Consider the following 25,000-nt stretch of genomic DNA (forward strand, 5'->3'; position numbering starts at 1 on the left):
TCTACACTGTCCCCATCAAACACTCCCAGGACAGGTACAGCACGGGGTTAGATACAGAGTAAAGCTCCCTCTACACTGTCCCCCATCAAACACTCCCAGGACAGGTACAGCACAGGGTTAGATACAGAGTAAAGCTCCCTCTACACTGTCCCCCATCAAACACTCCCAGGACAGGTACAGCACGGGGTTAGATACAGAGTAAAGCTCCCTCTACACTGTCCCCATCAAACACTCCCAGGACAGGTACAGCACGGGGTTAGATACAGAGTAAAGCTCCCTCTACACTGTCCCCATCAAACACTCCCAGGACAGGTACAGCACGGGGTTAGATACAGAGTAAAGCTCCCTCTACACCATCCCCACCAAACACTCCCAGGACAGGTACAGCACGGGGTTAGATACAGAGTAAAGCTCCCTCTACACTGTCCCCATCAAACACTCCCAGGACAGGTACAGCACGGGGTTAGATACAGAGTAAAGCTCCCTCTACACTGTCCCCATCAAACACTCCCAGGACAGGTACAGCACGGGGTTAGATACAGAGTAAAGCTCCCTCTACACTGTCCCCATCAAACACTCCCAGGACAGGTACAGCACGGGGTTAGATACAGAGTAAAGTTCTCTCTACACTGTCCCCATCAAACACTCCCAGGACAGGTACAGCACGGGGTTAGATACAGAGTAAAGCTCCCTCTACACTGTCCCCATCAAACACTCCCAGGACAGGTACAGCACGGGGTTAGATACAGAGTAAAGCTCCCTCTACACCATCCCCACCAAACACTCCCAGGACAGGTACAGCACGGGGTTAGATACAGAGTAAAGCTCCCTCTACACTGTCCCCATCAAACACTCCCAGGACAGGTACAGCACGGGGTTAGATACAGAGTAAAGCTCCCTCTACACTGTCCCCATCAAACACTCCCAGGACAGGTACAGCACGGGGTTAGATACAGAGTAAAGCTCCCTCTACACTGTCCCCATCAAACACTCCCAGGACAGGTACAGCACGGGGTTAGATACAGAGTAAAGTTCTCTCTACACTGTCCCCATCAAACACTCCCAGGACAGGTACAGCACGGGGTTAGATACAGAGTAAAGCTCCCTCTACACTGTCCCCATCAAACACTCCCAGGACAGGTACAGCACGGGGTTAGATACAGAGTAAAGCTCCCTCTTCACTGTCCCCATCAAACACTCCCAGCTAGAGTACTGTGTGCAATTTTGGTCCCCTTATTTGCGGAAGGATATATTGGCCTTGGAGGGAGTACAGAGAAGGTTCACCAGGTTGATACCGGAGTTGAGGGGTTAGCTTATGAGGAGAGACTGAGTAGATTGGGCCTGTACTCGTTGGAGTTTAGAAGGCTGAAGGGAGATCTTATAGAGACATATAAGATAATGAAGGGGCTGGATAGGGTAGAGGCAGAGAGATTCTTTCCACTTAGAAAGGAAACAAGAACTAGAGGGCACGGCCTCAAAATAAGGGGGAGTCAGTTTAGGACAGAGTTGAGGAGAAACTTCTTCTCTCAGAGGGTAGTGAATCTCTGGAATTCTCTGCCCATTGAAGCAGTGCAGGCTACCTGTTTAATTTGTTTAAGTCACAGGTAGATAGATTTCTGATCAATAAGGGAATTAAGGGTTATGGGGAGCGGGCAGGTAAGTGGAACTAAACCGCTATCAGATCAGCCATGATCTTATTGAATGGCGGGGCAGGCTCGAGAGGCTAGATGGCCTACTCCTGCTCCTATTTCTTATGTTCTTATGTTCTCCCAGGACAGGTACAGCACGGGGTTAGATACAGAGTGAAGCTCCCTCTACACTGTCCCCATCAAACACTCCCAGGACAGGTACAGCACGGGGTTAGATACAGAGTGAAGCTCCCTCTACACTGTCCCCATCAAACACTCCCAGGACAGGTACAGCATGGGGTTAGATACAGAGTAAAGTTCCCTCTACACTGTCCCCATCAAACACTCCCAGGACAGGTACAGCACGGGGTTAGATACAGAGTAAAGCTCCCTCTACACTGTCCCCATCAAACACTCCCAGGACAGGTACAGCACGGGGATAGATACAGAGTAAAGCTCCCTCTACACTGTCCCCATCAAACACTCCCAGGACAGGTACAGCACGGGGTTAGATACAGAGTAAAGCTCCCTCTACACTGTCCCCATCAAACACTCCCAGGACAGGGACAGCACGGGGTTAGATACAGAGTAAAGCTCCCTCTACACTGTCCCCCCATCAAACACTCCCAGGACAGGTACAGCATGGGGTTAGATACAGAGTAAAGCTCCCTCTACACTGTCCCCATCAAACACTCCCAGGACAGGTACAGCACGGGGTTAGATACAGAGTAAAGCTCCCTCTACACTGTCCCCATCAAACACTCCCAGGACAGGTACAGCACGGGGGTTAGATACAGAGTAAAGCTCCCTCTACACTGTCCCCCCATCAAACACTCCCAGGACAGGTACAGCACGGGGGTAGATACAGATTAAAGCTCCCTCTACACTGCCCCCATCAAACACTCCCAGGACAGGTACAGCACGGGGTTAGATACAGAGTAAAGCTCCCTCTACACTGTCCCCATCAAACACTCCCAGGACAGGTACAGCATGGGGTTAGATACAGAGTAAAGCTCCCTCTACACTGTCCCCATCAAACACTCCCAGGACAGGTACAGCACGGGGTTAGATACAGAGTAAAGCTCCCTCTACACTGTCCCCATCAAACACTCCCAGGACAGGTACAGCACGGGGTTAGATACAGAGTAAAGCTCCCTCTACACTGTCCCCATCAAACACTCCCAGGACAGGTACAGCATGGGGTTAGATACAGAGTAAAGCTCCCTCTACACTGTCCCCATCAAACACTCCCAGGATAGGTACAGCACGGGGTTAGATACAGAGTAAAGCTCCCTCTACACTGTCCCCATCAAACACTCCCAGGACAGGTACAGCACGGGGTTAGATACAGAGTAAAGCTCCCTCTACACTGTCCCCATCAAACACTCCCAGGACAGGTACAGCACGGGGTTAGATACAGAGTAAAGTTCTCTCTACACTGTCCCCATCAAACACTCCCAGGACAGGTACAGCACGGGGTTAGATACAGAGTAAAGCTCCCTCTACACTGTCCCCATCAAACACTCCCAGGACAGGTACAGCACGGGGTTAGATACAGAGTAAAGCTCCCTCTTCACTGTCCCCATCAAACACTCCCAGCTAGAGTACTGTGTGCAATTTTGGTCCCCTTCTTTGCGGAAGGATATATTGGCCTTGGAGGGAGTACAGAGAAGGTTCACCAGGTTGATACCGGAGTTGAGGGGTTAGCTTATGAGGAGAGACTGAGTAGATTGGGCCTGTACTCGTTGGAGTTTAGAAGGCTGAAGGGAGATCTTATAGAGACATATAAGATAATGAAGGGGCTGGATAGGGTAGAGGCAGAGAGATTCTTTCCACTTAGAAAGGAAACAAGAACTAGAGGGCACGGCCTCAAAATAAGGGGGAGTCAGTTTAGGACAGAGTTGAGGAGAAACTTCTTCTCTCAGAGGGTAGTGAATCTCTGGAATTCTCTGCCCATTGAAGCAGTGCAGGCTACCTGTTTAATTTGTTTAAGTCACAGGTAGATAGATTTCTGATCAATAAGGGAATTAAGGGTTATGGGGAGCGGGCAGGTAAGTGGAACTAAACCGCTATCAGATCAGCCATGATCTTATTGAATGGCGGGGCAGGCTCGAGAGGCTAGATGGCCTACTCCTGCTCCTATTTCTTATGTTCTTATGTTCTCCCAGGACAGGTACAGCACGGGGTTAGATACAGAGTGAAGCTCCCTCTACACTGTCCCCATCAAACACTCCCAGGACAGGTACAGCATGGGGTTAGATACAGAGTAAAGTTCCCTCTACACTGTCCCCATCAAACACTCCCAGGACAGGTACAGCACGGGGTTAGATACAGAGTAAAGCTCCCTCTACACTGTCCCCATCAAACACTCCCAGGACAGGGACAGCACGGGGTTAGATACAGAGTAAAGCTCCCTCTCCACTGTCCCCATCAAACACTCCCAGGACAGGTACAGCATGGGGTTAGATACAGAGTAAAGCTCCCTCTACACTGTCCCCATCAAACACTCCCAGGACAGGTACAGCACGGGGTTAGATACAGAGTAAAGCTCCCTCTACACTGTCCCCATCAAACACTCCCAGGACAGGTACAGCACGGGGGTTAGATACAGAGTAAAGCTCCCTCTACACTGTCCCCCCATCAAACACTCCCAGGACAGGTACAGCACGGGGGTAGATACAGATTAAAGCTCCCTCTACACTGCCCCCATCAAACACTCCCAGGACAGGTACAGCACGGGGTTAGATACAGAGTAAAGCTCCCTCTACACTGTCCCCATCAAACACTCCCAGGACAGGTACAGCATGGGGTTAGATACAGAGTAAAGCTCCCTCTACACTGTCCCCATCAAACACTCCCAGGACAGGTACAGCACGGGGTTAGATACAGAGTAAAGCTCCCTCTACACTGTCCCCATCAAACACTCCCAGGACAGGTACAGCACGGGGTTAGATACAGAGTAAAGCTCACTCTACACTGTCCCCATCAAACACTCCCAGGACAGGTACAGCATGGGGTTAGATACAGAGTAAAGCTCCCTCTACACTGTCCCCATCAAACACTCCCAGGACAGGTACAGCATGGGGTTAGATACAGAGTAAAGCTCCCTCTACACTGTCCCCATCAAACACTCCCAGGACAGGTACAGCATGGGGTTAGATACAGAGTAAAGCTCCCTCTACACTGTCCCCATCAAACACTCCCAGGACAGGTACAGCATGGGGTTAGATACAGAGTAAAGCTCCCTCTACACTGTCCCCATCAAACACTCCCAGGACAGGTACAGCACGGGGTTAGATACAGAGTAAAGCTCCCTCTACACTGTCCCCATCAAACACTCCCAGGACAGGTACAGCACGGGGTTAGATACAGAGTAAAGCTCACTCTACACTGTCCCCATCAAACACTCCCAGGACAGGTACAGCATGGGGTTAGATACAGAGTAAAGCTCCCTCTACACTGTCCCCATCAAACACTCCCAGGACAGGTACAGCACGGGGTTAGATACAGAGTAAAGCTCCCTCTACACTGTCCCCATCAAACACTCCCAGGATAGGTACAGCACGGGGTTAGATACAGAGTAAAGCTCCCTCTACACTGCCCCTATTGTTAGATAACTGCTCGGATATGTTCACAATATGAAGTCTGGGTTTGTTCCCATTCAGGGTGATTGAACATAGAACAGTACAGCACAGAAACAGGCCCTTCGGCCCATGATGTTCTGCTGGACATGACACCAAATTAAAGTAATCCTGCCCATCTGCCCGCCCCTGCTCCGTATCCCTCTATTTCTCACATATTCCTGTGCTTGTCTAAAAGCCCCTTCAACACCCCGATCGTATCTGCCTCCACCACCACCCCTGGCCGCCCGTTCCAGACACCTGCTACTCTCTGTGTAAAAAAACGTACCCCTCATATCTCCTTTGAACTTTCCCCCTCTTACCTTCAGTGCGTGCCCTCTGAATCGCCATTGCGCCTGTTTCGAGCGCGATTCGGATTGCGGCCATTTCAGGTCTCAGTAAAGTGGACATCTGCACGGATGCGGGCGCGGATTGGGCTAATCTCCTCATGCCTGGCTTTACCACGCAATGGTAAAATCGGGCCCATAGATTCATAGAGGTTTGCAGGATGCAAACAGGCCCTTCGGCCCAACTTGTCCATGCCATCCAGCTTTTACTACTAAGCCAGTCCCAATTGCCCGCGTTTGGCCCATATCCCTCTATATGGGAGAGGTGTATTGATTGGCAGAGAGGAAACAAAGAGTAGGAATTAATGGGTGCTTTTCAAATTGTCAGGTGGGGTGCCACAGGGATTGGTGCTGGGACCCCAGCTATTCACAATATATATTAATGATTTGGATGAGGGAACAAAATGTAACATCTCAAAGTTTGCAGATGATACCAAGTTGGGTGGGAGGGTGAACTGTGACGAGGATGCAGAGATCCTTCAGAATGATCTGGACAGGTTGGGTGAGTGGGCTAATCAAAGGCAGATGCAGTATAATTTGGATAAATGTGAGGTTATTCACTTTGGAAAGAAAAACAAGGCGGCAGATTACTGCCTGAATGGGTGTAAATTGGGAGAGGGGAGTGTGCAGCGGGACCTGGGTGTCCTTGTGCCCCAGTCGCTGAAGGTAAGCATGCAGGTGCAGCAGGCGGTAAAGAAGGCAAATGGTATGTTGGCCTTCATTGCGAGAGGTTTCGAGTACAGGAGCAGGGATGTGTTGTTGCAATTATACAGGGCCTTGGTGAGGCCACACCTAGAGTATTGTGTGCAGTTTTGGTCTCCTTTTCTGAGGAAGGATGTTCTTGCTCTCGAGGGAGTGCAGCGAAGGTTTACCAGGCTGATCCCGGGGATGGCGGGACTGATGTATGAGGTGAGATTGACTCGGTTAGGATTGTTTTCACTGGAGTTCAGACGAATGAGGGGGATCTCATAGAGACTTATAAAATTCTAACAGGACTAGACAGGGGAGATGCAGGGAGGATGTTCCCGATGGTGGGGGGAGTCCAGAACCAGGGGTCACAGTCTGAGGATTCGGGGTAGACCATTTAGGACGGAGGTGAGGAGACATTTCTTCACCCAGAGAGTGGTGAACCTGTGGAATTCATTACCACAGGAAGTAGTTGATGCCAAAACATTGAATGTATTCAAGAGGCGGCTGGATATAGCACTTGGGGCGAATGGGATCAAAGGTTATGGGGAGAAAGCAGGATTAGGCTATTGAGTTGGATGATCAGCCATGATCGTAATGAATGGTGGAGCAGGCTCGAAGGGCCGAATGGCCTCCTCCTGCTCCTATCTTCTATGTTTCTATGTATACTCATCGTATCCATGTAACTGTCTAAATGTTTTTAAAAGATAAAACTGAACCCGCCTCTACTACTACCTCTGGCAGCTTGTTCCAGACACTCACCACCCTCTGTGTGAAAAAATTGACCCTCTGGACACTTCTGTATCTCTCACCTTAAACCTATGCCCAGATCAAACTCCATCTGCCATTTATCCACCCAGATCTGCAGCTGATCTATATCCCGCTGTGTCCTTCGACAACCCTCTACACTATCCACAACTCCACCTACCTTTGTGTTATCTGCAAACTTACTAACCCATCCATCTACGTTTCCATCCCAGCCATTTATATATATATCTGTGGTTTGTATATCCGCAGGAGGCCAAGGCAGAAAACCGGGTGCCCAGAGGAGAAACAGAACAAAGAGAACTGCTGACAAATGCCATCAGCGTGGAGAGTCCTTCAGCAAGAAGGGTCAGTGGCAGGGTGGGAGCCGGGATGCTGCAGATTCATAGCTCTCTGAGGAGGGACACAGACTCCAAATGGAATCATCCCGGCTGGTACTGCAGTGCAGTGCTGAGGGAGTGCCGCACTGTCAGAGGGTCAGTACTGAGGGAGTGCCGCACTGTCAGAGGGTCAGTACTGAGGGAGTGCCGCACTGTCAGAGGGTCAGTGCTGAGGGAGTGCCGCACTGTCAGAGGGTCAGTACTGAGGGAGTGCCGCACTGTCGGAGGGTCAGTACTGAGGGAGTGCCGCACTGTCAGAGGGTCAGTGCTGAGGGAGTGCCGCACTGTCAGAGGGTCAGTACTGAGGGAGTGCCGCACTGTCAGAGGGTCAGTACTGAGGGAGTGCTGCACTGTCAGAGGGTCAGTACTGAGGGAGTGCCGCACTGTCAGAGGGTCAGTGCTGAGGGAGTGCCGCACTGTCAGAGGGTCAGTACTGAGGGAGTGCTGCACTGTCAGAGGGTCAGTACTGAGGGAGTGCTGCACTGTCAGAGGGTCAGTGCTGAGGGAGTGTCGCACTGTCAGAGGGTCAGTACTGAGGGAGTGCCGCACTGTCAGAGGGTCAGTACTGAGGGAGTGCTGCACTGTCAGAGGGTCAGTGCTGAGGGAGTGCCGCACTGTCAGAGGGTCAGTGCTGAGGGAGTGCCGCACTGTCAGAGGGTCAGTACTGAGGGAGTGCTGCACTGTCAGAGGGTCAGTGCTGAGGGAGTGCTGCACTGTCAGAGGGTCAGTACTGAGGGAGTGCCGCACTGTCAGAGGGTCAGTACTGAGGGAGTGCCGCACTGTCAGAGGGTCAGTACTGAGGGAGTGCCGCACTGTCAGAGGGTCAGTGCTGAGGGAGTGCCGCACTGTCAGAGGGTCAGTACTGAGGGAGTGCCGCACTGTCAGAGGGTCAGTACTGAGGGAGTGCCGCACTGTCAGAGGGTCAGTGCTGAGGGAGTGCCGCACTGTCAGAGGGTCAGTGCTGAGGGAGGGCCGCACTGTCAGAGGGTCAGTACTGAGGGAGTGCCGCACTGTCAGAGGGTCAGTGCTGAGGGAGTGCCGCACTGTCAGAGGGTCAGTACTGAGGGAGTGCCGCACTGTCAGAGGGTCGGTACTGAGGGAGTGCCGCACTGTCAGAGGGTCAGTGCTGAGGGAGTGCTGCACTGTCAGAGGGTCAGTACTGAGGGAGGGCCGCACTGTCAGAGGGTCAGTACTGAGGGAGGGCCGCACTGTCAGAGGGTCAGTACTGAGGGAGGGCCGCACTGTCAGAGGGTCAGTACTGAGGGAGGGCCGCACTGTCAGAGGGTCAGCGCTGAGGGAGTGCCGCACTGTCAGAGGGTCGGTACTGAGGGAGTGCCGCACTGTCAGAGGGTCAGTGCTGAGGGAGTGCCGCACTGTCAGAGGGTCAGTGCTGAGGGAGTGCCGCACTGTCAGAGGGTCAGTGCTGAGGGAATGCTGCACTGTCAGAGGGTCAGTGCTGAGGGAGTGCTGCACTGTCAGAGGGTCAGTACTGAGGGTGTGTCGCACTGTCAGAGGGTCAGTGCTGAGGGAGTGCTGCACTGTCAGAGGGTCAGTACTGAGGGAGATTTGGATAGGCTGAGCGAGTGGGCGAGGATCTGGCAGATGGAATATAACGTTAGCAAATGTGAGGTTATCCACTTTGGAAGAAATAATAGTAAATTGGAATATTATTTAAATGGAGAAAAATTACATCGTGCGACTGTGCAGAGGGACCTGGGGGTCCTTGTGCACGAATCGCAAAAACTCAGTCTGCAGGTGCAGCAGGTGATCAAGAAGGCGAATATAATGTTGGCCTTTATCGCGAGGGGGATAGAATATAAAAGCAGGGAGGTCTTGCTGCAACTGTACAAGGCACTGGTGAGGCCGCAACTGGAGTACTGTGTGCAGTTTTGGTCCCCTTATTTGCGAAAGGATATATTGGCCTTGGAGGGAGTGCAGAGAAGGTTCACCAGGTTGATACCGGAGATGAGGGGTGTGGCTTATGAGGAGAGATGAAACAGATTGGGTCTGTACTCGTTGGAGTTTAGAAGGATGAGGGGTGATCTGATAGAGACATATAAGATAATGAAGGGGCTGGATAGGGTAGAGGTGGAGAGATTCTTTCCACTTAGAAAGGAAACCAGAACAAGAGGGCACAGCCTCAAAATAAGGGGGGGCCGGTTCAGAACAGAGTTGAGGGGGAACTTCTTCTCTCAGAGGGTAGTGAATCTCTGGAATTCTCTGCCCATTGAAGTGGTGGAGGCTTCCTCGTTGAATATGTTTAAATCACGGGTAGATAGTTTTCTGATCGATAAGGGAATCAGGGGATATGGGGAGCAGGCGGGTAAGTGGAACTGATTCGCTTCAGATCAGCCATGATCTTGTTGAATGGCGGGGCAGGCTCGAAGGGCCAGATGGCCTACTCCTGCTCCTATTTCTTATGTTCTTATGTTCTTATGAGGGAGCGCCGCACTGTCAGAGGGTCAGTGCTGAGGGAGTGCTGCACTGTCAGAGGGTCAGGACTGAGGGAGTGCTGCACTGTCGGATGGTCAGTACTGAGGGAGTGCCGCACTGTCAGAGGGTCAGTACTGAGGGAGTGCTGCACTGTCAGAGGGTCAGTGCTGAGGGAGCACTGTACTGAGGGAGTGCCGCACTGTCAGAGGATCAGTACTGTGGGAGTGCCGCACTGTCAGAGGGTCAGTACTGAGGGAGTGCTGCACTGTCAGAGGGTCAGTGCTGAGGGAGCACTGTACTGAGGGAGTGCCGCACTGTCAGAGGATCAGTACTGTGGGAGTGCCGCACTGTCGGATGGCCAGTCCTGAGGGAGTGCCGCACTGTCAGAGGGTCAGTGCTGAGGGAGTGCTGCGCTGTCAGAGGGTCAGTACTGAGGGAGTGCCGCACTGTCAGAATGTCAGTACTGAGGGAGTGCCGCACTGTCAGAGGGTCAGTACTGAGGGAGTGCCGCACTGTCAGAGGGTCAGTACTGAAGGAGTGCTGCACTGTCAGAGGGTCAGTACTGAGGGAGTGTCGCACTGTCAGAGGGTCAGTACTGAGGGAGTGTCGCACTGTCAGAGGGTCAGTACTGAGGGAGTGCCGCACTGTCAGAGGGTCAGTGCTGAGGGAGTGTCGCACTGTCAGAGGGTCAGTACTGAGGGAGTGCCGCACTTTCAGAGGATCAGTACTGAGGGAGTGCCGCACTGTCAGAGGGTCAGTACTGAGGGAGTGCCGCACTGTCAGAGGGTCAGTACTGAGGGAGTGCCGCACTGTCAGAGGGTCAGTACTGAGGGGGTGCTGCACTGTCAGAGGGTCAGTACTGAGGGAGTACCGGACTGTCAGAGGGTCAGTACTGAGGGAGTGCCGCACTGTCAGAGGGTCAGTACTGAGGGAGTGCTGCATTGTCAGAGGGTCAGTACTGAGGGAGTGCCGCACTGTCAGAGGGTCAGTACTGAGGGAGTACCGCACTGTCAGAGGGTCAGTACTGAGGGAGTGCCGCACGTTCAGAGGATCAGTCCTGAGGGAGTGCCGCACTGTCAGAGGGTCAGTGCTGAGGGAGTGCCGCACTGTCAGAGGGTCAGTACTGAGGGAGTGCCGCACTGTCAGAGGGTCAGTACTGAGGGGGTGCCACACTGTCAGAGGGTCAGTACTGAGGGAGTGTCGCACTGTCAGAGGGTCAGTACTGAGGGAGTGCCGCACTTTCAGAGGATCAGTCCTGAGGGAGTGCCGCACTGTCAGAGGGTCAGTACTGAGGGGGTGCTGCACTGTCAGAGGGTCAGTGCTGAGGGAGTGCCGCACTGTCAGAGGGTCAGTACTGAAGGAGTGCCGCACTGTCAGAGGGTCAGTGCTGAGGGAGTGCCGCACTGTCAGAGGGTCAGTACTGAGGGAGTGCCGCACTGTCAGAGGGTCAGTACTGAGGGAGTGCCGCACTGTCAGAGGGTCAGTACTGAGGGAGTGCCGCCCTGTCAGAGGGTCAGTACTGAGGGAGTGCCGCACTGTCAGAGGGTCAGTGCTGAGGGAGTGCCGCACTGTCAGAGGGTCAGTACTGATGGAGTGCTGCACTGTCAGATAGTCAGTACTGAGGGAGTGCCGCACTGTCAGAGGGTCAGTACTGAGGGAGTGCCACACTGTCAGAGGGTCAGTACTGAGGGAGTGTCGCACTGTCAGAGGGTCAGTACTGAGGGAGTGCCGCACTTTCAGAGGATCAGTCCTGAGGGAGTGCCGCACTGTCAGAGGGTCAGTACTGAGGGGGTGCTGCACTGTCAGAGGGTCAGTGCTGAGGGAGTGCCGCACTGTCAGAGGGTCAGTACTGAAGGAGTGCCGCACTGTCAGAGGGTCAGTGCTGAGGGAGTGCCGCACTGTCAGAGGGTCAGTACTGAGGGAGTGCCGCACTGTCAGAGGGTCAGTACTGAGGGAGTGCCGCACTGTCAGAGGGTCAGTACTGAGGGAGTGCTGCCCTGTCAGAGGGTCAGTACTGAGGGAGTGCCGCACTGTCAGAGGGTCAGTACTGAGGGAGTGCCGCACTGTCAGAGGGTCAGTGCTGAGGGAGTGCCGCACTGTCAGAGGCTCAGTGCTAAAGGATTGATGCACTGTCAGAGGGTCAGTACTGAGGGAGTGCCGCACTGTCAGAGGGTCAGTGCTGAGGGAGTGCCGCACTGTCAGAGGGTCAGTGCTAAAGGATTGATGCACTGTCAGAGGGTCAGTACTGAGGTAACCTTCTCTCTCTCTCTGATAGGTCGGTTTGAAGATGCGGTTCAGGAGCACAAACGGGCATTGGGTTTGTTGGAGAAGCAGGGAGACGTGATTGGCTGTGGCGTTGCTCATCGGCTGATTGGTGAATGCTTCCTGGAGCTGGGGAAGTGGAAATCTTCGCTGAAGGTAAGGACAAGGTTCAGGGGGCAGGGGTCACTGAGCGTGGAGCTCGGGTCAAGGTTCAGGGGCAGGGATCACTGAGCGGGGGTCAAAGCTCAGGGGACTCGGGTCAAGGTTTGGAGCGCTGGGTTCAAGGTTTGGAGCGCTGGGGTCAAGGTTCGGAGAGCTGGGGCGGGGGCAGAGGGGCGCGGGGAGGGGGTGGGAAATGTAGTAATGTACAGTGTTGTCCCCCGTTATTTAAGGAAGGATATATTATCATTGTCAGCAGCAGGGAGACTTGCTCGGGTAATCCCGGGCATGGAGGGATTGCCACATGAGGCAAATTAAACAGCTTTAGAGAAATAAGGTGATCTCATTGAAATGTTTCAGATTCTCAGGGGGTGAGAGAGGGTAAATGTTAGGAGGATGTGTCCACACGCGGGACAATGTGGGACCAGAGGGCACAGTCTCGGAATACAGGGCAGCTCCTTTCAGGCAGGTCTGAGGAAGTATTTCTTCTCTCAGAGAGTGGTGAATCTTTGGAATTCTTTACCCCAGGGAAGCTGTGGAGACCGAGTCCTGGAACATTCTCAGTTTTGTGAATAGTGCAGCTCCTGATGTTGCAGTTTTTTACGGAAAGGAAACTGTCTACCTTCACATCCCTGGTGAGGTTCTTGAACTTTTCTCACACTGTCACCCGACCTTGGGCTATGTCCCTTCCTCAGCTCCTGCCGTTTGAGCCGACAGAGTATTCCTGGGGTTGGGTTGGGTTGAGGGTGCTATCCCTGTGGGAAAACAGGATCTCCCCTCTGCTGACTGCCCAGAGCTGGGCTGCCCGTGTCTCTCCCCCCCCACTGCCCCCAGTGCCAGCGGACACGGCACAGACTCCCCTGCGAGGGAATAAAAGCCAAACACTGCAGAGGCTGGAAATGTGAAATAAAACAGGAAACGAACATGTGAATTCGGAGCAGGAGGAGGCCATTCAGCCCCTCGATCCTGCTGCCCCATTCTATAAGACCATGGCTGATCTGATTGTAACCCCAACCCCACATTCCTGCCGACCCCCCGATAACCTTTCACCCCCTCGTTAATCAAGAAGCTATTGAGCTCGGCCCTAAGAATATTCCCAGCCTCTGCTCCCGCTGCCTTTTGAGGAAGAAAGTTCCGGAGACTCTCCACCCACTTTACACACCTTCCCTTACCTTTTCTCCCCCGGCTTCTACATTTCTCCCCATCTCCGTCCGAAACGGGATGACCCCTTATTCTTAAACAGTGACCCCGAGTTCTAGATTCTCCCACAAGAGGAAGCATCCTCTCCACACCCACCCTGTCAACACCCCTCAGCATCTTAAAGCTTCAATCAGATTCTTCTGAACTGCGTTGGATACAGGCCCAACCTTTCCTCATAAGATAACCGCTCCGTCTCTGCATTCCCCACAATCCCTACCCAGGAATTGTTTTCTCATTGGATAAAAGCAAATTACTGCGGATGCTGGAATCCGAAACCAAAAGAGAAAATGCTGGAAAATCTCAGCGGGTCTGGCAGCATCTGTAAGGAGAGGAAAGAGCTGACGTTTCGAGTCCAGATGATCCCTTTGTCAAAACTAAAAGGCAGAGAAAGTGGGAGATATTTATACTGCAGGGGGAGGGAATGAAAGATGAGTCGTAGCCACAGAAACCAGGGGAAAGGCTGCTAATGGCAGCCCAGAGAGAGAATAGAGGGTGTGAATGGCCAAACGGCAGAGACGCTGAAATCGGAGGGTAAACTGTGACAGATGGAGATGTTGGGGGGGGGGGGAATGGGACAGAGGTGGAATATAGAAAAGGGGAAGCGGGGGGAAAAGGTAAGGGAAGGGGTGTAAAGTAGGGGGAAAGGGTGGGGGGGGTAAGAAAAATGAAGAAAGACAATAAAGAAATAAAAGGGAGAGAACAGTAAAAAATTAAATAAAATAGAATGAAAACAAAGGGGTCGAGGTGGGGGTCGAGCGAATCATCTGAAGTTGTTGAATTTGATGTTAAGACGGGAAGGCTGTAACGTGCCCAGCCGGCAGATGCTGTCCCTCCAGTTTGCGTTGAGCTTCACTGGAACATTTCAGCAGGCCAAGGACAGACATGTGGGCACGGGAGCAGGATCATGTGTTGTTTTTTACATTTACGGGCTGTGGGTATCACTGGCTAGACTAGTATTTATTACCCATCCCTAATTGCCCCTTCAGAAGGTGCTGGTGAGCTGCCTTCTTGAGCCGCTGCAGTCCCTGAGCTGTAGGTACACCCACTGTGCTGTTAGGGAGGGAGTTCCAGGATTTTGACCCAGCGACAGTGAAGGAACGGCCGATATATTTCCAAGTCAGGATAGTGAGTGACTCGGAGGGGAATCTCCAGGTGGGGGTGTTCCCAGGTATCTGCTGCTCTTGTCCTTCTAGATGGAAGTGGCCGTGGGTTTGGAAGGTGCTGCCTAAGGAGCCTTGGTGAGTTGCTGCAGTGCCTCTTGTAGATGGTACACACGGCTGTCACTGTGCGTTGGTGGTGGAGGGAGTGGGTGTTGAAGGTTGATGTTGATGTTGGGGACATGTTTCTGGCTCTGATTGCTCCAGACCAGTCTCTCTCTGAGGCACTGTCTCTGTTTCACTCACTCCTCCAGCATCACCGAGCGTTTCTGCAACTGGCTCAATCCATCAGGAATCACGCAGATGAACAGCGAGCCTGCATGCTGATTGGTCGGAGTTACCTGCTCAGACACAGGAGCGACCAATCAGGGGAAGCCCTCCATGAGGCTCAGAAAGTGTTCATGAGAAGTCTGGAAATTCTGGATGAGAAACTGGAAGGTACAGAAATCCGGCGTGTACAGAATCCCGGCGCGGGGGGAGTCCCGGCGCGGGGGGAGTCCCGGCGCGGGGGGAGTCCCGGCGCGGGGGGAGTCCCGGCGCGGGGGGAGTCCCGGCGCGGGGGGTGAGCCAGCGCGGGGGGAGTCCCGGCGCGGGGGGAGTCCCGGCGCGGGGGAAGTCCCGGCGCGGGGGGAGTCCCGGCGCGGGGGGAATCCCGGCGCGGGGGGAGTCCCGGCGCGGGGGGAGTCCCGGCGCGGGGGGAGTCCCGGCGCGGGGGGAGTCCCGGCGCGGGGGGAGTCCCGGCGCGGGGGGAGTCCCGGCGCGGGGGGAGTCCCGGCGCGGGGGGTGAGCCAGCGCGGGGGGAGTCCCGGCGCGCGGGGGGAGTCCCGGCGCGGGGGGGGAGTCCCGGCGCGGGGGGAGTCCCGGCGCGGGGGGAATCCCGACGTGTATGGAGTCCTGGTGAGTACAGAATCCTGGCGCGGGGGGAGTCCCGGCGCGGGGGGAGTCCCGGCGCGCGGGGGGAGTCCAGGCGCGCGGGGGGAGTCCAGGCGCGCGGGGGGAGTCCAGGCGCGCGGGGGGAGTCCCGGCGCGCGGGGGGAGTCCCGGCGCGCGGGGGGAGTCCCGGCGCGGGGGGAGTCCCGGCGCGGGGGGAGTCCCGGCGCGCGGGGGGAGTCCAGGCGCGCGGGGGGAGTCCAGGCGCGCGGGGGGAGTCCAGGCGCGCGGGGGGAGTCCCGGCGCGCGGGGGGAGTCCCGGCGCGCGGGGGGAGTCCCGGCGCGCGGGGGGAGTCCCGGCGCGCGGGGGGAGTCCCGGCGCGCGGGGGGAGTCCCGGCGCGGGGGGAGTCCCGGCGCGGGGGGAGTCCCGACGTGTATGGAGTCCTGGTGAGTACAGAATCCTGGCGCGCGGGGGGAGTCCCGGCGCGGGGGGAGTCCCGGCGCGCGGGGGGTGTCCCGGCGCGGGGGGAGTCCCGGCGCGGGGGGGTGTCCCGGCGCGGGGGGAGTCCCGGCGCGGGGGGGTGTCCCGGCGCGGGGGGAGTCCCGGCGCGGGGGAAGTCCCGGCGCGGGGGGGAGTCCCGGCGCGCGGGGGGTGTCCCGGCGCGGGGGGAGTCCCGGCGCGGGGGGGTGTCCCGGCGCGGGGGGAGTCCCGGCCTGTACGGAATCCCATTGAGTCCGGAGTTCTGCCATTTAGAACATAGAACATAGAAAAGCTACAGCACAAACAGGCCCTTCGGCCCACAAGTTGCGCCGGTCATGTCCCTACCTACCTAGGCTTATATATAGGCTTACCTATAACCCTCAATCCTATTCAGTCCCATGTACTCACCCAGGAGTCTCTTAAAAGACCCTATCGGGTTTGCCTCCACCACCACTGACGGCAGCCGATTCCACTCGCCCACCACCCTCTGAGTGAAAAACTTCCCCCTGACTTGATATTATTTGCCTGTATATTCCACAGGATTAGGATCTCCGAGTCCCGGGAGCGCTGAGTCCTCTCTAAATCAATGCTCCGAATCCTCACCCCTATCCATATGGTCCAGAGATGTACAGGTTTGCTGGAGTGGCCAGTGAAATTCCCGCTTAGTATGAGAGGGATTAAGGGGTAAATATGTGACGTTGCGGGGATAGGATAGGGAATGGGTGGGGTTGTGGACGGTGCAGACTCGATGGGCTGAATGGCCTCCTCCTGCACTGTAGGTGTTCTCTGATTCTATCTCTGCCATCTCCTTCAGCCTCACACCTCTCCCACATCTCGGAGTTTCCACAGTGTCTGCTGGCTGAGATTGCAGGGCCATGGGGATAGGCCCCGGGTGTGGGGCAAGGTGAGCTGTCCTTGCAGCAAAACCTGCAGCAACATGATGGGCCAAAAGGACGACTTCACCATGGCAGAGCGGCACGTTGGGTTAGCACTGCCGCCTCACAGTGCCAGGGACCCGGGGCAGCACGGTGGCACAGTGGTTAGCACTGCTGCCTCACAGCGCCAGGGACCCGGGGCAGCACGGTGGCACAGTGGTTAGCACTGCCGCCTCACAGCGCCAGGGACCCGGGGCGGCACGGAGGCACAGTGGTTAGCACTGCTGCCTCACAGCGCCAGGGTCCCGGGACAGCACGGTGGCACAGTGGTTAGCACTGCTCCCTCACAGCGCCAGGGACCCGGGGCAGCACGGTGGCACAGTGGTTAGCACTGCTGCCTCACAGCGCCAGGGACCCGGGGCAGCACGGTAGCACAGTGGTTAGCACTGCTGCCTCACAGCGCCAGGGACCCGGGGCAGCACGGTGGCACAGTGGTTAGCACTGCTGCCTCACAGCGCCAGTGACCCAGGGCAGCATGGTGGCACAGTGGTTAGCACTGCTGCCTCACAGCGCCAGGGACCCGGGGCAGCACGGTGGCACAGTGGGTTAGCACTGCCGCCTCACAGCGCCAGGGACCCGGGGCAGCACGGTGGCACAGTGGTTAGCACTGCCGCCTCACAGCGCCAGGGACCCGGGGCAGCACGGTGGCACAGTGGGTTAGCACTGCCGCCTCACAGCGCCAGGGACCCGGGACAGCACGGTGACACAGTGGGTTAGCACTGCTCCCTCACAGCGCCAGGGACCCGGGGCAGCACGGTGGCACAGTGGGTTAGCACTGCCGCCTCACAGCGCCAGGGACCCTGGGCAGCACGGTGGCACAGTGGTTAGCACTGCCGCCTCACAGCACCAGGGACCCGGGGCAGCACGGTGGCACAGTGGTTCGCACTGCTGCCTCACAGCGCCAGGGACCCGGGTTCGATTCCCAGCTTGGGTCACTGTCTGTGTGGAGTCTGCACGTTCTCCCCGTGTCTGCGTGGGTTTCCTCCGGGTGCTCCGGTTTCCTCCCGCAGTCTGAAAGTGTGCGGGTTAGGTTGATTGGCCATGCTAAATTCACCCTCAGTGTCCTAAGTTCAGTTTAGGTGGATTAGTGGGTCAAATGTGTGGGGTTACGGGTTAGTGCGGGGGCTGGGCCTGGGTAGGATGCTTTGTTGGAGAGTTAGTGCAGAACGGATGGGCTGAATGGCCTCCCTCTGCAGTGTAGTGATTTGCTGGTTTTATTAGATGTTTTTCGATGTTTTTGGAGCTATGTAAATGTAGTTAGTGTGATGTCACTTGCTTCATTGCGCTCCATCGGGGGGCAGTCGAGATGTTTTCTGAATGCAGTCATTTTCCCTCAGGTTCCACTGGTCACAAGGTTTCAGCAAAGTGCCTGAAGAAGATGCGAGCAGGAGTTTACCTGAATCTCGGAATTGTGGGGAACCTGCTGAAAGACGCTGAGCGCAGTATGGAATATATCCAGCGGAGTATCGCCATTGCAGAGTGAGAAACTGCTCCATTCTGAACCTCACTCACTCAGCCCCTCAATCTCAGTGTCCCTCTGAGCGTAACTCTCGGGTAAATCCTCCAATCCTGTCCATTCGCTGGGATTCTCAGTGCTGACAAGGATTGACTCCGGGAATGGCTGGGAAATGGTGCACGCTGTGTGGTTATGGAGCAGCGAGATGGCCAATAAACACAGGACAGGTTTCTCCAGGGGAATGGCCTTTCCCAGGAGACACGATCCCCATGTCAGCGCCACCTCAGTCAGTAACACTCACACCTCAGAGTCGGAGAGCGGGATTTACGGACCCCGCTCAACGCAAAGCCGGAAAATCCCAGCCCAAGGTCAACGGATCCTGACATTGTCCGTGTCCCGAGGCGGGAGGGACAGGATTATTCCACCCAGAATCACATCAGAGCAAATCACCATCTTCACACTGCAATAAATCTCCCAACCTGACACACCCACTGCAGTACTGAGGGAGTGCCGCACTGTCAGAGGGTCAGTGCTGAGGGAGTGCCGCACTGTCAGAGGGTCAGTGCTGAGGGAGTGCCGCACTGTCAGAGGGTCAGTGCTGAGGGAGTGCCGCACTGTCAGAGGGTCAGTACTGAGGGAGTGCCGCACTGACAGAGGGTCAGTGCTGAGGGAGTGCCGCACTGACAGAGGGTCAGTGCTGAGGGAGTGCCGCACTGTCAGAGGGTCAGTACTGAGGGAGTGCCGCACTGTCAGAGGGTCAGTACTGAGGGAGTGCCGCACTGACAGAGGGTCAGTACTGAGGGAGTGCCGTACTGTCAGAGGGTCAGTACTGAGGGAGTGCCGCACTGTCAGAGGGTCAGTACTGAGGGAGCACCGCACTGGCAGAGGGTCAGTACTGAGGGAGTGCCGCACTGTCAGAGGGTCAGTACTGAGGGAGTGCCGCACTGTCAGAGGATCAGTGCTGAGGGAGTGCCGCACTGTCAGAGGGTCAGTACTGAGGGAGTGCCGCACTGTCAGAGGATCAGTACTGAGGGAGCGCCGCACTGCCAGAGGGTCAGTACTGAGGGAGTGCCGCACTGTCAGAGGGTCAGTACTGAGGGAGTGCTGCGCTGTCAGAGGATCAGTACTGAGGGAGTGCCGCACTGTCAGAGGGTCAGTACTGAGGGAGTGCCGCACTGTCAGAGGGACAGTACTGAGGGAGTGCCGCACTATCAGAGGATCAGTGCTGAGGGAGTGCCGCACTGTCAGAGGGTCAGTACTGAGGGAGTGCCGCACTGTGAGAGGATCAGTACTGAGGGAGCGCCGCACTGCCAGAGGGTCAGTACTGAGGGAGTGCCGCACTGTCAGAGGGTCAGTACTGAGGGAGTGCTGCGCTGTCAGAGGATCAGTACTGAGGGAGTGCCGCACTGTCAGAGGGTCAGTACTGAGGGAGTGCCGCACTGTCAGAGGGACAGTACTGAGGGAGTGCCGCACTGTCAGAGTGTCAGTGCTGAGGGAGTGCTGCACTGTCAGAGGGTCAGTACTGAGGGAGTGCCGCACTGTCAGAGGGTCAGTACTGAGGGAGTGCTGCACTGTCAGAGGATCAGTACTGAGGGAGTGCTGCACTGTCAGAGGGTCAGTACTGAGGGAGTGCCGCACTGTCAGAGGGTCAGTACTGAGGGAGTGCCGCACTGTCAGAGGGTCAGTACTGAGGGAGTGCTGCACTGTCAGAGGGTCAGTACTGAGGGAGTGCCGCACTGTCAGAGGGACAGTACTGAGGGAGTGCCGCACTGTCAGAGTGTCAGTGCTGAGGGAGTGCTGCACTGTCAGAGGGTCAGTACTGAGGGAGTGCCGCACTGTCAGAGGGTCAGTACTGAGGGAGTGCTGCACTGTCAGAGGATCAGTACTGAGGGAGTGCCGCACTGTCAGAGGGTCAGTACTGAGGGAGTGCCGCACTGTCAGAGGGTCAGTACTGAGGGAGTGCCGCACTGTCAGAGGGTCAGTACTGAGGGAGTGCTGCACTGTCAGAGGGTCAGTACTGAGGGAGTGTCGCACTGTCAGAGGGTCAGTACTGAGGGAGTGCTGCACTGTCAGAGGGTCAGTACTGAGGGAGTGCTGCACTGTCAGAGGGTCAGTACTGAGGGAGTGCTGCACTGACAGAGGGTCAGTACTGAGGGAGTGCTGCACTGACAGAGGGTCAGTACTGAGGGAGTGCTGCACTGTCAGAGGGTCAGTACTGAGGGAGTGCTGCAGTGTCAGAGGGTCAGTACTGAGGGAGTGCTGCACTGTCAGAGGGTCAGTACTGAGGGAGTGCTGCACTGTCAGAGGGTCAGTACTGAGGGAGTGCTGCACTGTCAGAGGGTCAGTACTGAGGGAGTGCTGCACTGTCAGAGGGTCAGTACTGAGGGAGTGCCGCACTGTCAGAGGGTCAGTACTGAGGGAGTGCCGCACTGTCAGAGGGTCAGTACTGAGGGAGTGCCGCACTGTCAGAGGGTCAGTACTGAGGGAGTGCCGCACTGTCAGAGGGTCAGTGCTGAGCGAGTGCCGCACTGTCAGAGGGTCAGTGCTGAGCGAGTGCCGCACTGTCAGAGGATCAGTGCTGAGGGAGTGCCGCACTGTCAGAGGATCAGTGCTGAGGGAGTGCTGCACTGTCAGAGGGTCAGTACTGAGGGAGTGCCGCACTGTCAGAGGATCAGTACTGAGGGAGCGCCGCACTGCCAGAGGGTCAGTACTGAGGGAGTGCCGCACTGTCAGAGGGTCAGTACTGAGGGAGTGCTGCGCTGTCAGAGGATCAGTATTGAGGGAGTGCCGCACTGTCAGAGGGTCAGTACTGAGGGAGTGCTGCACTGTCAGAGGGTCAGTACTGAGGGAGTGCCGCACTGTCAGAGGGTCAGTACTGAGGGAGTGCCGCACTGTCAGAGGGACAGTACTGAGGGAGTGCCGCACTGTCAGAGGGTCAGTACTGAGGGAGTGCTGCACTGTCAGAGGGTCAGTACTGAGGGAGTGCTGCCTCCAGAATTCAGTCTTTAAACAAACCCCGGCAGATACTGATCTTTTTACTTTTTCCAGTTTTATTTCTCTCTGCTACTAGCTAGCTCCTTCCATTAACATGATGTGGAGATGCCGGCGTTGGACTGGGGTAAACACAGTAAGAAGTCTCACAACACCAGGTTAAAGTCCAACAGGTTTATTTGGTATCGCAAACTTTCGGAGCGACACTCTGAAAGCTCGTGCTAACCAAATAAACCTGTTGGACTTTAACCTGGGGTTGTGAAACTACTTACTGTGCCCATTAATCTAGTATCACATGACCCTGTCTGCAGAAACTCACATTCCATCCTTTCATCAAAGAAAAAATCCTGGGGTCCTCTCTCTAAAGAAATAACAATCAGCTGTCTAAAACAAGGACATGGCTACCAATAAACATTATCCTGCTTTTGCAGCATCTGCTGCATTCCCACCAGACAAACTGACTGCCTGTAAAAAAACTCTGAATCTTGAAGCAGTCCCCTTTTGATTTGATTTGACTTATTATTGTCACATGTATTAGTATACAGTGAAAAGTATTGTTTCTTGCGCGCTAAACAGACAAAGCATACCGTTCATAGAGAAGGAAAAGAGAGAGTGACCAGACTGAGGGGGGGTGCTGGTATCTGGGTGGGTTGTGGAGTGGGAGTATAAGAACATAAGAACTAGGAGCAGGAGGAGGCCATCTGGCCCCTGGAGCCTGCTCCGCCATTCAATAAGATCATGGCTGATCTTTTTGTGGACTCAGCTCCACTTACCCGCCCGCTCACCATAACCCTTAATTCCTTTACTGTTCAAACATTTATCTATCCTTGCCTTAAAAACATTCAATGAGGTAGCCTCAACTGCTTCACTGGGCAGGGAATTCCACAGATTCATAACCCTTTGTGTGAAGAAGTTCCTCCTCAACTCAGTCCTTAATCTGCTTCCCCTCATTTTGAGGCTATGCCCCCTAGTTCTAGTTTCACCCGCCAATGGAAACAACTTCCCTGCTTCTATCTTATCTATTCCCTTCATAATCTTATATGTTTCTATAAGATCTCCCCTCATTCTTCTGAATTCCAATGAGTATAGCCCCAGTCTACTCAGTCTCTCCTCATAAGCCAATCCTCTCAACTCCGGAATCAACCTAGTGAATCTCCTCTCCACCCCCTCCAGTGCCAGTATATCCTTTCTCAAGTAAGGATTAGCTGGTTGTCAGGGTAGGTCCCTGAGCACAGTGCTGGTGAGGGGTTTGGAATGAGTGTAGCCTGTCAGAGTCACTCTGATGTGGAGATGCCGGCGTTGGACTGGGGTAAACACGGTAAGAGTTTTAACAACACCAGGTTGAAGTACAACAGGTTTATTTGGTAGCAAATGACATTAGCTTTTGGAGCGCTGCTCCTTCGTCAGATGGAGTGGAAATCTGCAGATATCGACTCCATCTGACGAAGGAGCAGCGCTCCGAAAGCTAATGGTATTTGCTACCAAATAAACCTGTTGCACTTTAACCTGGTGTTGTTAAAACTCTTCCCGAGTTACTCTGCCCAGCCACACGAACAGCAGCTGCTGGTTCCTTGCTGAATACATTCTGTTTCTTTGTCCTTCTCCCTCAGAGAGAACAATCTGTTTGCAGACTTACACCGAGCAAACTATTACTTAGCGAGCATTCACCAGGTGGACGGTGAGTATGCACAGGCCCTGCAGAGGCTGGAGGTCGCACTGGACAACGCGAGGAAGGCCAAACTTTCAACCGAAGAGAGTGACTGTTTAGCCAGCATGGGGGAGGTGGGTGTGTGATTGACACTGTGTACGGTTTGTATATCCTGGAACCCCGATCAGTGCGGCAAATCAAAGCATTCAGCTCGACTAAGAGAGCGACAGGGGCAGAACCACGGTGACACACTGGTCAGCACTCCGGCCTCTCAGCACCAGGGAACCAGGTTAAATTCCCGGCTTGGGTGACTGGAGTTTGCACGTTCTCCCCGTGTCTGCGTGGGTTTCCTCCCACAGTCTGAAAGACGTGCTGGTTAGATACATTGGCCGTGCTAAATTCTCCCTCAATGTAACCCGAACAGGCGCCAGAGTGTGGCGACGAGGTGAATTCCACAGTAACTTCATTGCAGTGTTAATGTAAGCCTTACTTGTGACACTAATTAATAAACTTAAAAATTTAAACCTCGCTGTCCAAACTGCACACCATTGTGTCTTGGCACGATATCATCGTTCCTTCACTGACCCTCTGACAGTGCGGCACTCCCTCAGCACTGACCCTCTGACAGTGCGGCACTCCCTCAGTACTGACCCTCTGACAGTGCGGCACTCCCTCAGCACTGACCCTCTGACAGTGCGGCACTCCCTCAGTACTGACCCTCTCACAATGCGGCACTCCCTCAGTACTGACCCTCTGACAGTGCGGCACTCCCTCAGCACTGACCCTCTGACAGTGCGGCACTCCCTCAGTACTGACCCTCTCACAATGCGGCACTCCCTCAGTACTGACCCTCTGACAGTGCGGCACTCCCTCAGCACTGACCCTCTGACAGTGCGGCACTCCCTCAGTACTGACCCTCTGACAGTGCGGCACTCCCTCAGTACTGACCCTCTGACAGTGCGGCACTCCCTCAGCACTGACCCTCTGACAGTGCGGCACTCCCTCAGTACTGACCCTCTGACAGTGCAGCACTCCCTCAGTACTGACCCTCTGACAGTGCGGCACTCCCTCAGCACTGACCCTCTGACAGTGCGGCACTCCTTCAGCACTGACCCTCTGACAGTGCGGCACTCCCTCAGTACTGACCCTCTGACAGTGCGGCACTCCCTCAGTACTGACCCTCTGACAGTGCGGCACTCCCTCAGCACTGACCCTCTGACAGTGCAGCACTCCCTCAGTACTGACCCTCTGACAGTGCAGCACTCCCTCAGCACTGACCCTCTGACAGTGCAGCACTCCCTCAGTACTGACCCTCTGACAGTGCGGCACTCCCTCAGTACTGACCCTCTGACAGTGCAGCACTCCCTCAGTACTGACCCTCTGACAGTGCGGCACTCCCTCAGTACTGACCCTCTGACAGTGCGGCACTCCCTCAGTACTGACCCTCTGACAGTGCGGCACTCCCTCAGCACTGACTCTCTGACAGTGCGGCACTCCCTCAGCACTGACTCTCTGACAGTGCGGCACTCCCTCAGTACTGACCCTCTGACAGTGCGGCACTCCCTCAGTACTGACCCTCTGACAGTGCGGCACTCCCTCAGTACTGACCCTCTGACAGTGCGGCACTCCCTCAGCACTGACTCTCTGACAGTGCGGCACTCCCTCAGTACTGACCCTCTGCACATCCCTCTTACTAACCCATCCTTCTATGTCCTCATCCAGGTCATTTATAAAAATGACAAACAGCAGTGGCCCCAAAACAGATCCTTGCGGTACACCACTAGTAACTGAACTCCAGGATGAACATTTCCCATCAACCACCACCTCTGTCTTCTTACAGCTAGCCAATTCCTGATCCAAACCACTAAATCACCCTCAATCCCATGCCTCCGTATTTTCTGCAATAGCTTACCGTGGGGAACCTTATCAAACCTTATTAAGATGAAGGGGATATTTTATAAGTTCATCAGTTCATAAAAT

At 55.2% G+C, this 25,000-nt stretch overlaps 1 protein-coding gene across 1 annotated transcript in view; it reads left to right on the forward strand.

Moving 5' to 3' along the window:
* LOC144485953 (tonsoku-like protein) overlaps positions 1 to 25,000 on the forward strand; it is a 94,573-nt gene that overhangs the window by 5,019 nt on the left and 64,554 nt on the right. The window contains exons 2-6 of the mRNA XM_078204024.1: positions 7,300 to 7,395; positions 12,136 to 12,278; positions 14,893 to 15,076; positions 18,263 to 18,404; positions 22,983 to 23,154. Of these exons, the coding sequence (XP_078060150.1) occupies positions 7,300 to 7,395; positions 12,136 to 12,278; positions 14,893 to 15,076; positions 18,263 to 18,404; positions 22,983 to 23,154 (737 nt within the window). The remainder of the gene's footprint in view (positions 1 to 7,299; positions 7,396 to 12,135; positions 12,279 to 14,892; positions 15,077 to 18,262; positions 18,405 to 22,982; positions 23,155 to 25,000) is intronic.

The sequence above is a fragment of the Mustelus asterias genome, unplaced genomic scaffold (assembly GCF_964213995.1).
Source record: "Mustelus asterias unplaced genomic scaffold, sMusAst1.hap1.1 HAP1_SCAFFOLD_253, whole genome shotgun sequence".
Lineage (NCBI taxonomy): Eukaryota > Metazoa > Chordata > Chondrichthyes > Carcharhiniformes > Triakidae > Mustelus > Mustelus asterias.